Source organism: Orycteropus afer, unplaced genomic scaffold (assembly GCF_000298275.1).
Source record: "Orycteropus afer afer isolate SDZICR_OR568_19922 unplaced genomic scaffold, OryAfe1.0 scaffold00130, whole genome shotgun sequence".
NCBI classification, from domain to species: Eukaryota; Metazoa; Chordata; class Mammalia; order Tubulidentata; family Orycteropodidae; genus Orycteropus; species Orycteropus afer.
In genome coordinates, this window is record NW_006921717.1 from 1491467 (window position 1) to 1503772 (window position 12306).

Here is a 12306-nt window from a genome sequence, read left to right on the forward strand (position 1 = left end):
TGTAAGCTACCACAGAACAACAAACTGACCGATGAGTGGTGGAAGGTAACATCTTCACAAACCACCTCAAAAATCCTTGCTGGAAATGAGGCGGTGTATCAGAGTGTGAGGGGCCCTGGTGGTTCAGTGGTGGGACTCTCTCCTTCCAGGCAGGAGACCCAGTTCAAATCCCAGTCGATGCACCTCAGAGGCAGCCGCGACCTGCCTGTCAGTGGGGCTTGGGTGCCACTATGATGCTGAACAGGTGTCAGCGGGGCTTCCAGAGTAAGATGGACTAGGAAGGAAGGGCTGGTGACAGCCTTGCAATAGCCGGTGAATGAATGGCTCCTAGTGGTCCGATCAGAAACTGGCCACAGGGATGGTAAGGCCCCAGCACCACTCCGTGCCACTGAGTGTAGGGTCACCACGAATGGGAAGCGGACGCCAGAGCAGCTGACAAGCACCTCCGCCAGGGTTTGATCTGACCAGAAACCACTCTGGGTGTTCTGAGCAGAGGGCATTTAGCATGGGGAGTTGGTTACACAGGCGACCAAGAGATGAGAAGCCATTTGGATGGTTTTCAGCTTCACAGGAGCGCATCGCCTGATCTTTTCCCCCAGGAGCAGCTGGGTGGGTTTGAACCGTGGACCTCTTGGTCAGCCGCCGAGCACCTGGGCTTCTGGGCAACACTAACAAGATCCTGCTTGTTACTGGGCTTGGAGCTATGGATTTGTGTCCTTTGTGTCATGTCTTTAAAATGGCGAAGTGAATCCAACTTAACAAAGCAATTTAAAATCGAAAGTTACAGATTGCAGAAGGAAGTCCCGGGTCACAAGGTTTCTAAATAGTGTTAGGGGCCTGAGCTATAGAACCACTCGCCCGTCCATGCATCTGTCTGTCCAGGCACATTTACTAAGCACCTGCTATATGTGCCAACAACCGTCTTCCACATGAGGGGACCTGGGTCCAATGCCTGGAGAGGCAATTAAACCACAGGAAACCAGAAGAAATGTCATCAGGGTAGGTCTTCATGCTGAAAGCCGAAAAGGGGGGTGGGGAGCAGGAAAGGGACACCCTGAGGGAGAGTCAGGTCAAGGTCGATGGGGGAAGCAGAACAGATACTTTAAAAAGCTTCTAGTGGCTCTAACCAGTGTGGTGAGCTGTCAGCTCCTGCTGGACTGGAACTCCACGGACCCCTGTGCCACCGGGGCCCAGGGAGCAGTGGGCAGGTGCAGTGGGCTTAGCCGGTGGGCGGTGGCCATGGGGTCTCTGTCTGTAGTCACCATGCACACTCCCTGTGGCCCTGCTCATTTGCAGATGGCTGACTGAAAGCAGAGGGGCTGGAGGAGGTGGGAGCCCCCCACGACTCAGGCCTCTCAGCCCCCCACTGGCTGCTGTGTGGGGCTGAGGGTTGGAGCTCTGCAAACTCACTGGGTCTGGCCTGGAGGTGGGGCTGGGCGGACAGCTCTGGGGTCACGTACAGGGCTTAGGATGGGCCTGGCACTGTCCTAAGCTTTGCAGTCAACTCCTCCAAAGGTCCTGGGGAGTGGTGCGCGAGCATCTCCATTTACAGGTGTGGAAACTAAGGGACAGGAAGTTACTCAGCGGGGAAGTGGTGACGGGGGATTCGAACTGGCCGCACCGGGACACACACCCCGCGCGCACTCGCTCCCAGGCCGGCCCGCCCACAGCGGGGAGGGGCGGCCGCGGGCCCTCGGGGCGGGGCCGAGCCGGGGAGGAAGTGCCGCCCGGGGTTCAGCGCGCGCTGCCGCCAGTCGGGCCCTCGGCTCCGGCCATGGAGGCGGAGCCGCCGCTCTACCCCGTGGCGGGGGATGCGGGTCCGCAGGACGACCAGAACCCATTCGGGGTCCCGGATGGGCCCGAGGCCCCGGTGAGCGGGGACGCGGAAGCTGGGGCCCGGGGCTCCCCGCGGGGGTGAGGGCGCCCCAGTCAGGGGGCAGGGGTGAGGGCGCCCCAGTCAGGGGGCAGGGTGAGGGGCAGGGATGGGGGCGCCCCGGGTCGGGGAGCAGGATAGGGGGCAGGGGTGAGGGTGCCCCGGGTCAGGATGCGGGTTCCCGGGGTGCAGGGCCCTGGGGGGCAGGGGTGAGGGCGCCCCGGGTCAGGGGGCAGGGGTAAGGGGCAGGGATGGGGGCGACCCAGTCAGGGGGCAGGGGTGAGGGCGCCCCAGTCAGGGGGCAGGGTGAGGGGCAGGGGTGAGGGCGCCCCGGGTCAGGGGATGGGGTCCTGGGACCTGGGGCTCGGAGGGCTGGGTCTCCCTGGTGGGTGAGGGTCGGCCGGGACGCAGGGGTTCCCCGGGCTGGGGCCCTGGTGCCATCGCCGTGTCCCGCAGCTGGACGAGCTGGTGGGCGCGTACCCCAACTACAACGAGGAGGAGGAGGAGCGCCGCTACTACCGTCGCAAGCGCCTGGGCGTGCTCAAGAACGTGCTGGCGGCCAGCGCGGGCTGCACGCTCACCTACGGCGTCTACCTGGGTACGCGGCCGGGCGCGCTGCCGGCCAGGCCTGCCTCGCGCAGATCGCGGCCTGGGGAAGGGAAACTATGGGGCCGGCCGGCGGCCCTTCCTCTTTCACTTTCCGCCCCGCGGCGCGCAGCTGGGGCGGGAGACGACCGAGGGCAGTGTCCCAGGGCCCAGCCAGAGCCATCCTGTGGGTGGGTGAGAGTCTGGGTGCCCTGCCCAGGGCTCCTGCCTTCTTAATTGGAGGGCTAGGGTCCAGAGGCCGGTGGAGCTGTGGGCCAGGGTGGGGTGGGGGGGTGCCCTGTGTCTGAGGACCCCCTCCCCCCCGCAGACACTTGGCCCAGCCGAGGCTTCCCACTCAGGCCTCAGGGGCCAGGGTCCCTCTGGCTGAGGCTTGCATTCCGGCCTCTCCTGGTTGCCCCCAGAGCCAGGCAGCTCCCTCCACATCCCACCCCTGCCCACAGGCCTCCTGCAGATGCAGCTCATCCTGCACTATGATGAGACCTACCGTGAGGTCAAGTACGGCAACATGGGGCTGCCTGACATTGACAGCAAGATGCTGATGGGCATCAACGTGACACCCATCGCAGCCCTGCTCTACACGCCGGTGCTCATCAGGTGGGCCGGCACCCCGCCCCAGGGGCGCAGAGGCTGATGCTCCTGTGGGGAGGGAGGGGAGGACCTGGAAGGGTGAGCGCAAAGGGGGTGGGGCCAGGGTTTGCCTTGTGTGGTTTCAAAACCCCAAACCAAGCTCATTGCTGTGGAGTGGATGCTGACCCAGGGCCATGGCAGGGAACCGCTCCGTGGAGTTTGCTTGGCTATAATCTCTACAGAAGCAGATGGCCAGGCCTTCCCTCTGGGGTGCCAGCAGGTGGGTTTGAACCACCAACCTTTAGGTTAGGAGTCGAGCACAAGCCCTTTAGCCCACTCAGGGACCTCCATTTGGTTTCGAGGAACAGACACTCACTCAGGCCCCTTCCTTTAACTTGCCTGTGCCCTGTGTGGCTTCCTTCTCCTGGCCCCCTCCAAGGCCACCAAGACCTTGCGTGGTCAGGGCTCTGGAGCACGTGGAGGGAACCTGACCAGCCAGCCAGCCCCAGGCACCCATCCCGGCCCCATCATCTCATTCCCCCGGGGCAGAGGGGCAGTTCTCACAGGAAGGGCCATGGGCTGGGCATGTGCCCCGTGAGTCACTTGACTCTAGTCATGGAGGCATCTGGTCCAGTGTCTCAGCCAATGCAAAACTTTCCACCTTGTACCCTCCCCAGCAAGCACTCGGTCCCTGCTTGGATGGGAACCACCGAACCCTGGATAAACTGGAAGTGTTTTGTTCCCCAACACACACACCTTATTAAAAAAAAACCTGTATTCCTATTGCCCCAGCAGCCAGTCAGCATTAGAAACATCATAACTAAAATCAGAAATACAAAAAGCCCTCTCACACCTGCCGATGACCGGGCTAGCTCTGTTTCCCACCTGCATGCATGATGGTCCGGTCCTTGCCACTGGAGAGAGAGTGTGTGTGTGTGTGTGTGTGTGTGCGCGCGCGTGCGCGTGTGTGCGCACATGTGTGTGTGCGTGTGTGCGTGTGCATGTGTGTGTGCGTGCATGCACACGTACAATGGCTACTTTTGCTTTCTTGTTTTCTCTTAAGACAGCGTAGCGTCTTCCACAGTTTTCATAGCCTCGCCTTTTGTGATGGCAGTGATTCTGCAGCAATGGGAACCCTTAACCGTGATGCTGGATTGTGTCCACTCTGTGCACATGTTGTTGTTGTTATTTGCCTTCAAGTCGGACCCGACTCATAATGACCCCTCCTTGGGTTTCTGAGGCAGTATCACTACGGAAGTAGATTGCCCCACCTTCCTTCTGAGGAGTGGATTGCCCAACCTTCCTTCCGAGGAGTGGCTGGTGGGTTTGAACTGCCAGCCTTCTGGTTAGCAGTCAAGTGCCTTAGGCACTGCGCCACCAGAGCTCCCTTTGTGCATATAGCTTCTTCCTTTTTTAAAATTATTTTCCTCAAGTAAATTCCCAGCAGTGTCTTTCGAGGTCAGAGGCATAAAGTGACTGCCCGGATCTTGACACCTAGCCCCGTTCACCACACAAACCCAAACCCACACCCACTGCTGTTGGGTTAATTTTGACTCATGGCAACCCCACTGTTTGAGAGTAGACCTGCCCCATAGGGTTTCCTTGGCTGTAATCTTTACGGAAGCAGGTCCCAGGTCTTTCTCCTGTGGCGGTGCTGAGTAGTTTCAAACTGCCCACCTTTAGGTTAGTTAGTAGCCAAATGCAAACTGTTTTTCCCACTCAACCTTCTTTGTCTCTTACGTGCTGGGCAATTTATCTCTGTTATTCCCAACAGCCCCAGGTGGGTGCTATGAACTGCTACCTGAAGAAACTAAGAGGTTAAGTAAATTTCTCAAGACCCGCGGGCAGTAGTAGCTGGCAGACTCAAAGACTTAAACCCAGGCACAGTAATTCCAAAACCCACATGCTTAACCTCTGCTGAAATGACTGGACCAGTTTTCCAAAGGGTTATGCCGGTTGTCATGAGCCCTGGCTGTGTGTGCCATTTTTGATGGCATCCTTACCAGCAATGAATATTTGTATTTTTACTTTTTGCTGGTTTAATACGTCAAAATGTACAATGCATTTATCTGTGGCCTGTTCCCCTCCCCCCCAAAAAAATGTCGAAGGGGCTGATGATCTATTTATTATATAAAGAAACTAAAAGAACCAGGGTGCCATAAATGAAGAGCAGATAGCTGTCAGAGAAAAACAGGCATTAAGCTCTGAGCTTCCTGGAGGCCAAGGCAAAGAAAGGAAGTCTTGGGCGCACACGATGCAGCCACAGTGAATTCCTCATGAGTCCTTTCCAGCCTGACCAGCTTCCATATGCTGATTGAGCCCATATTCCATGTACTCACCACCCCACCCCACTATGGACCGGAGCCAGTGAGGAGGAAGGCCCCAGCTGACTTCAGTGGACTGCAGGAGGAGGAGTGGGCAGAGAGGAAGGGTTGCCAGGGGCTCAGCCCTGCTGCTCACCAGCAGTGGGGTCTTGGTGCCTGTTTCTCACGTGAAGTCCCTTAGAAATATGTGCCTGGACCCTTAGTCACAGCACCTGAGCTCGGGTGAAGGGAGGGGAGGCAGAGAGGCCAGCACACCAATCAGGCTGGATGTGCCCCCAGACCACTGATTGGGGACACCCATCCCGTTATCCCCACTGGAGGTTCCTGGGCCTATAGCTGTGTGGATACAAAGTGGCTTTCCTGACGCTACACACACACACGTACACACGCAAAAACAACCAGACGAAACCCATTGCCACTGAGTCAATTCTAATTCATAGCCGCCCTATAAGACAGAGTAGAAATGCCCTAGAGGGTTCCCAAGGCTGTGATCTTTCTGCAAGCAGACTGCCACATGGTTCTGCTGCAGAGTGGCTGGTGGGTTTGAAGTGTCCATCTCTCAGCTGAGCGCTTTAACCAGTACACCACCAGGGCTCCTCTTTGAGGCTGCATAGCAAGCCTGCATCTGCCGAGGCCCCATCTTACGGCCCTTGACCCCGAGGCCAGGCTCCACGGCCTGGTGAGCTGAGACCTGAAGTGGCCACATCTGGCTTCCGGCCACGGCAGTCCAGGTGGCCTGTGGTGGCAGCGCCTCTCCCGCCGCCCACAGGTTCTTTGGCACCAAATGGATGATGTTCCTGGCCGTGGGCATCTATGCCCTCTTTGTCTCCACCAACTACTGGGAGCGGTACTACACACTTGTGCCCTCGGCCGTCACCCTGGGTATGGCCATTGTGCCCCTCTGGGCCTCCATGGGCAACTACATCACCAGGTGAGCAGGGAGCAGGGAGGCTGGGGGCCTGGCCGAGCCTCTGCTCGTCGCCAGCCTCACCTAGGGGGCTGGGGCAAGCCCCTTCTGCCCTCTGGGTCTCAGTTTCCCCATGCGTGAGGTATGGGCCAGGGTTCTGGGTCTAGGAGGTGGGGGGTGTGGCGGAGCTGAGGCTAGGGAGAGCCTTCTCTCCTGTGATCCAGGATGGCACAAAAGTACTATGAGTACTCCCACTACAAGCAGCAAGGTGACCAGGGGCCCGAGCAGCGCCCGCCACGAGGCTCCCACGCACCCTATCTCCTGGTCTTCCAAGTCATCTTCTACGCCTTCTTCCATGTAAGTGCCCCAGGGCGTGCCAGGCCCCGAAACCCACCTATTGGAGCCCACGCCATGGTCTTCTCGGCCCTCTGGTCCCACCTTCCGCTCTTGAGCCAACCCTGCTCACTTCCCTGTGGAGGTCCTATCACCCACCTGGACCCAGTGCTGGCCAGGAGGAAGTTCTCCGGCACTGGGCACCCATCACCACCACCAGGCTGCCCCTCAGAGGTGGGAGTGCCCCTGTCCCCTCCCAGGCTGTGCCCAGTCCCCTCCCCAGACCAGTATGTCCACTGCCTAACTCTCTGACCCAATGTGACCCAGCTGTCCTCTTGCCCACAGCTGAGTTTTGCCTGCGCCCAGCTGCCCATGATCTACTTCCTGAACCACTACCTGTATGACCTGAACCACACGCTGTTCAATGTGCATAGCTGTGGTGAGTCCTCGCGGGGTGAAGGAGACCTGCTCGCCTCCCCCCATGCAGTCGTCAGCAGACACTAGCTGGACGTTGAGCCCTGGAGGGCACAGAGAGGACACCCTAGCTCACAGCATTCAGGCCTGGGGGGCCCAAGGTCCTACAGGTGTGATGAGCAAGGCACAGGGCCCTGTGGAAGTATGTAGTTGGGACACCTGACCCAAGCTGGGTTATCAGGGAAGGCTTCCTGGAGGCAGTGCCATCTGTGCTGAAGCTGCCAGTGGGATGTCTCCAGACCAGGCGTACAGTCAGTGCTCAGTCAGTGGAGGTCAGAGATAGGCTTGGTGCCCTGAACCTCTGGACAGGGGAGTGAGAAGGGATCTGCGTAGGTGGCAGGATATAGCCACCACCTGTCCCTGGGGCCCCTCCAGCCCCAGGGACCCCCAACCTCCAAACAGCTTTCCAGACGACCCCAGCCTCTGCCTGCCTCGCTCTGCTTCTTTGTGACTGGGTTGACAGTGCCCTGATCGCCGCCTCACGATGACCCCCATCCCGCCTTCCCCAGGCACTGAGAGCCACGGCATCCTCAACGGCTTCAACAAGACGGTTCTACGGACGCTGCCGCGGAGCCGAAACCTCATCGTGGTGGAGAGCGTGCTCATGGCGGTGGCCTTCCTGGCCATGCTGCTGGTGAGGCCCGGCTTGGGGTGAGGGCGTGGGCTGGCCCAGAGTGGGGGATAGGGGTGTGGCCGGCCGCGACCAGCAGCCCGGGGGTGTGGCCACAGCTGAGTGGCGGGGTGGGGGCGTGGTCTGAGTCGAGGCGACCCAGAGGAGTTCTGGGGAAGGAGTGTTAGGTAGCCTGGGAGCTGGCTGGCTTGGACTGAAATGGGAGGTAGAGTCCCAGAGGTCAGCGAAAGAGGCACCAAGCCTGTCAAGGATCGGGCTGGAGATGGGGCTCGAAAGGATTGGCGGAGACCTGGGGACGGAGGCCTGTGAAGGAGTGGGGGGCCCTCGGGTCGAGGGCTGGGAGTGGTGGCTCAAGCCAGGGCAGTCCTGGGAGGAAGCACTAAGGCGTTGAGGGCGGGGCTAAGGCCCGGGGGCGGAGCTGGGAGCGCAGGCTGAGCTGCTTCCTGTGTGAGCGCCTTAGGGGGCGGAGCCTTAGGCTGAGAGGCGGGACTGAGGTCCGGGGGTGGAGCTGGGAGGCGAGGCCGAATTCCATAGGTGTGTGTATTTGAGGGGGCGTGGCCTGGAGCTGAGAGGCGGGGCTGAGCCCCGGGGGCGGGGCTGGGAGGCCAGACAGAGGCCCAGGGGTGTGTGTTTCAGAGGACCGGGTCTTGGGCTGAGACAAGAGGCTGAGGTCGGGGTCGGTGCCGCGGGTCTGAGTGCAGGTTCTCTCATCGCGCGAATCGGCAGGTGCTCGGCTTGTGTGGCGCTGCCTACCGGCCCACGGAGGAGATTGACTTGCGCAGCATCGGCTGGGGCAACATTTTCCAGCTGCCTTTCAAGCACGTGCGCGACTTCCGCCTGCGCCACCTGGTGCCCTTCTTCATCTACAGTGGCTTCGAGGTGTCTTTCGCCTGCACTGGTCTCGCCTTGGTAAGGACGCCCGCGTGGGCTGCCACATACAATACAGGACACCTGGCTCCGCAACGGAGGCCTTTGAAATATAAGTACAAAACGCGTATGTCCAAATCGTCACCGTCCTCCTAGAAGTTATTTTCACATCCCTGAGCCTCGGATTTCTCATGTGTAGAGTGAGCTGATAAGAGAGAATGTCCACTCAAGAGGCCTTATGAGGTTGAAATGGGATGATGTCCCCAAAGCCTTTGGTTCCATGCGAGGTCCAGTCCTTGCTGTCTGGGGCACTGTCCAAGCATTTGGCTGTCCCCCCAGAACCTTCCCAGGAGCTGCGGAGGGAACAAGGGGGTAGCATCAGGGTGGACCAGAGAGGGTGGAGTGCAGCCTAAGGCACCTGGTGTAGGGAGGCCCAGAGCTGGGCTAGCTGTCAGACACCACCCCCTGCCCCCGGCCCCTGTCCCCCAGGGCTATGGTGTGTGCTCCGTGGGACTGGAACGCCTGGCCTACCTCCTCATGGCTTACAGCTTGGGGGCCTCCACCGCCTCAGCCCTGGGCCTGCTGGGGCTGTGCCTGCCACGCTCGGTGCCCCTGGCGGCCGGGGCCGGGCTGCACGTGCTGCTCACTCTGGGACTCTTCTTCTGGGCCCCGGTGCCTCAGGCCCTGCACCACAGCTGGATTCTCTATGGGGCAGCTGCCCTCTGGGGTGTGGGCAGTGCCCTCAACAAGACTGGGCTCAGCAGTGAGTATGGTGTGGGCACTGGGGTGGCAGGTAGGGGACATGGATGTCCCGGGAGACATGGAATCCCGCAGTTACACTGGGGGACATGTCCTGTGGACATGGTGGAGATAGGTGGACTTTCCTGTGGGTGCTCCAGGGGTGAAAGGGTGCCCCATGGAGAATGTAGGGAAAGATGTGGGGGCCTGTGGACACCCTGGAGGCAGGCATGGGAGCCCCATGAACATCTTGTGGGTACCCTAGTGTGGGCATAGGGCCTTGTGGCTATTGGGGGTCACTTGTGGATACATGAGGTGAGTGGGAGGCTCCATGGACACCCTGTGGGGACAGTGTGAACAAAATACTCAGGGCCCCCCACTCCTTCTTACTGAAGGACAGGGCCCACCTCTGTCCCAGGGAGTTTGAGTAGCAGGAGGAGGCCCTGCCCGCATCCCAGGGGGAGCACGCAGACATGGCATTTTATGGAGGGAAGCCAGGAGTGGGCCGCCAATGCCAATGTGGAGTGACAGAGCCCAGGCCCCGAGTCTGAGCTGCTGGGGTGGGGGCCCAGGGGAACGTGGTTCTGTTTGGAGAAGGTGGGAGGGGACAGAGTTCACTACCCACGGGTGGGCATATGCGGTGGCACACAGCCGGTGCACACAGGCCCAGTGTCGTGGGTGGTTCTGACTGGGTCAGTGCCTGGGCTGCAGGCACTGCGACTCCTGCCCCACCGTTCAGGAGTCAGGCCCGCCCATGTTGCTGGCGGATGGAGCCTGGCATGCTCGCCCACACTCTACTCGGCCGGCCGTTTCATGAAGGGGCAGCCAGCTCTGGGCAGGTCCAGCCTGACTACCTCGGACCCACTGTGTGTCTGACTCCTGCCCGGCTCCATGTCCCTCCTCTCCCCTTGTAGACCCTGGGGGCCCCGGGGCCCTTCTTTGCAGCGCTGTGGAATAGTCACTCTGCAGAGCTTCAGGAAGGGAGTGTTAATGTCCTGGGGGTCTGGCGAGAGGGTTAGCTGCAGTTCCCAGGGTTTGTGGGAGCTGTTCAGGCTTTCTCACACAAAGACCTCACAACACATGTAAGATGGGGAAACGGGCTCAGGAGTCAAAATGGGGTCCGCTTCTCTGTACCTCTGGGCTCCCAGCTCTCTCCCCTTAGTCTGGAGGTCTAGAATCGGAGTCCCCTGACTCCCTGTCCAGTGCTCTTTCCGCCCTCTCTGGTTGCCTAGAGACAGAAGCTCCTCCCCCACTTGACCTCGGGTGTGATTTGCCTAAAAGCCTGTTGCTGCCGCCTGAGGCTTACCTGGAGAGGAGGGGAAACAGCCCCTGTGGGCCTTGCAGTCCTCTCCTGGGGTCTGGGGCGGGATGAGACTGCAAATGGCTTTCAGCTTTGGAGACCCACAGCGGCCTCCGCTGTCTGCTCAGCCGCTTGGGTAGCGGCAGTAACCCAGATGTCCACTAGGGGGCGGGCCAGGACCGGCTTACAACAGGGCTTCCCCGTGCTTCCGGGTCTGGGTGGGAGAGTCGCAGGTGGGACCCAGCCGCCTCAGGATTGCAGACACCTCCCCCCACCGCCTGCAGCACTCCTGGGAATCCTGTATGAGGACAAGGAGAGGCAGGACTTCATATTCACCATCTACCACTGGTGGCAGGCTGTGGCCATCTTTGCCGTGTACCTGGGCTTCAGCTTACCCATGAAGGTGAGGTGGAGGAAGTGCGGGGGACGGGGCCCTGGGTGTCAGGTGCCCCGCGTGACACCACCAGTAACAGGTCCTTTCTGAGAGCCTGCCCTGCCTGCTCCCTGACTCCCCAAGGCCCCGTGAAGGGCATCCCTGCCAAAGCACCAGGCTCTGGGCCAAGGTCCCATTCTCCCAACGCACTGGGCACCCTAAACCCAGCCCTGCACTCACTGCCTCCCTCCTGCTGGACTCAGTTTACCCGTCTCTGAAGGGGCTCACGGTCTGCTCTTTCCTCGGAGGTTGTTTGGTAACTTGTTCAGACATGGGGCTCAGGCTGACTCCCATTACAGCCCGTGGTGAGGGGCAGGGAGGGCGGGTTCTTCATAACCTGCTCGAGGGTCCCCCCCACACACATCACATCACTGGTGACTGTGAGAATGGTTTCAAAGTCCGGACCAACATTTTTTTAAAAAATGAGCTACAGTAGAAAATAACAGGGTACGTGCATGCACAGAGGAGCCCTGGGGGCACAAGTTAAGCCCTTGGCTGCTAACTGAAAGGCTGGTTGGCGATTCGAACCCACCCAGCCGTCCTGTGGAAGAAGGACCTGTTGATCTCCCATCAAGAGTCCAAATCAAAAAACCAAACTCACTGCCATTGAGTCAGTTCTGACTCAGCCCAACCCCACTGGGTTTCCAAGGCTGTAAATCTTTCAAGAAGCAGACTGCCTCATCTTTCCTCTCAGGAGCAGCTCATGGGTGGGAATCACTGACCTTTCGGTTAGCAGACCACCACACCACCAGATTGCCAACGACAAGATTAAAACGGGAGCTCTGGGGGCGTAGTGCCTAAGGCATTTGACTGCTAACCAGAAAGCTGGTGGTTCAAACCCACCAGCTACTCCTTAGAAGGAAGACTGGGCCATCTACTTCCATAGAGATACTGCCTCGGAAATCCAAAGGGGGTCGCTATGAGTCAGAATTGACTCAGTGGCAGTGGGTTTTTGGTTTTTAATGCCCCAGTCAGGCCCTCAGATGAGCCTGCAGCCTCAGCTAAAGTTTGACTGCCATCTAATGACAGACTTAGCCAGAAGCACCCCATGAAGTCAGACCTCGATTTCTAGGCACAGACCTAAGATAATAAATGTGCGTTTAAGCTGCTCAGGTTTTGGTTTAAGCTTTACTTTTGTCTCCTGAAGGAGCTTTGGTAGTGTAGAGCCTAAGGCACTTGACTGCTAATCAGAAGGCTGGCCGTTCAAACCCACCAGCCACTCCCGGGAAGGAAGGTTGGGCAACTTTTTTTCC

At 59.5% G+C, this 12306-nt stretch overlaps 1 protein-coding gene across 1 annotated transcript in view; it reads left to right on the forward strand.

Moving 5' to 3' along the window:
* Positions 1–1774: 1774 nt before the first annotated feature.
* The window catches only part of UNC93B1 (unc-93 homolog B1, TLR signaling regulator), a 14691-nt gene continuing 4159 nt past the window's right edge, over positions 1775–12306 (forward strand). The window contains exons 1-10 of the mRNA XM_007944932.2: positions 1775–1870; positions 2330–2471; positions 2920–3073; positions 6140–6301; positions 6502–6634; positions 6956–7049; positions 7594–7718; positions 8442–8624; positions 9072–9345; positions 10905–11023. Coding sequence (XP_007943123.2) covers positions 1775–1870; positions 2330–2471; positions 2920–3073; positions 6140–6301; positions 6502–6634; positions 6956–7049; positions 7594–7718; positions 8442–8624; positions 9072–9345; positions 10905–11023 — 1482 coding nt within the window. The remainder of the gene's footprint in view (positions 1871–2329; positions 2472–2919; positions 3074–6139; positions 6302–6501; positions 6635–6955; positions 7050–7593; positions 7719–8441; positions 8625–9071; positions 9346–10904; positions 11024–12306) is intronic.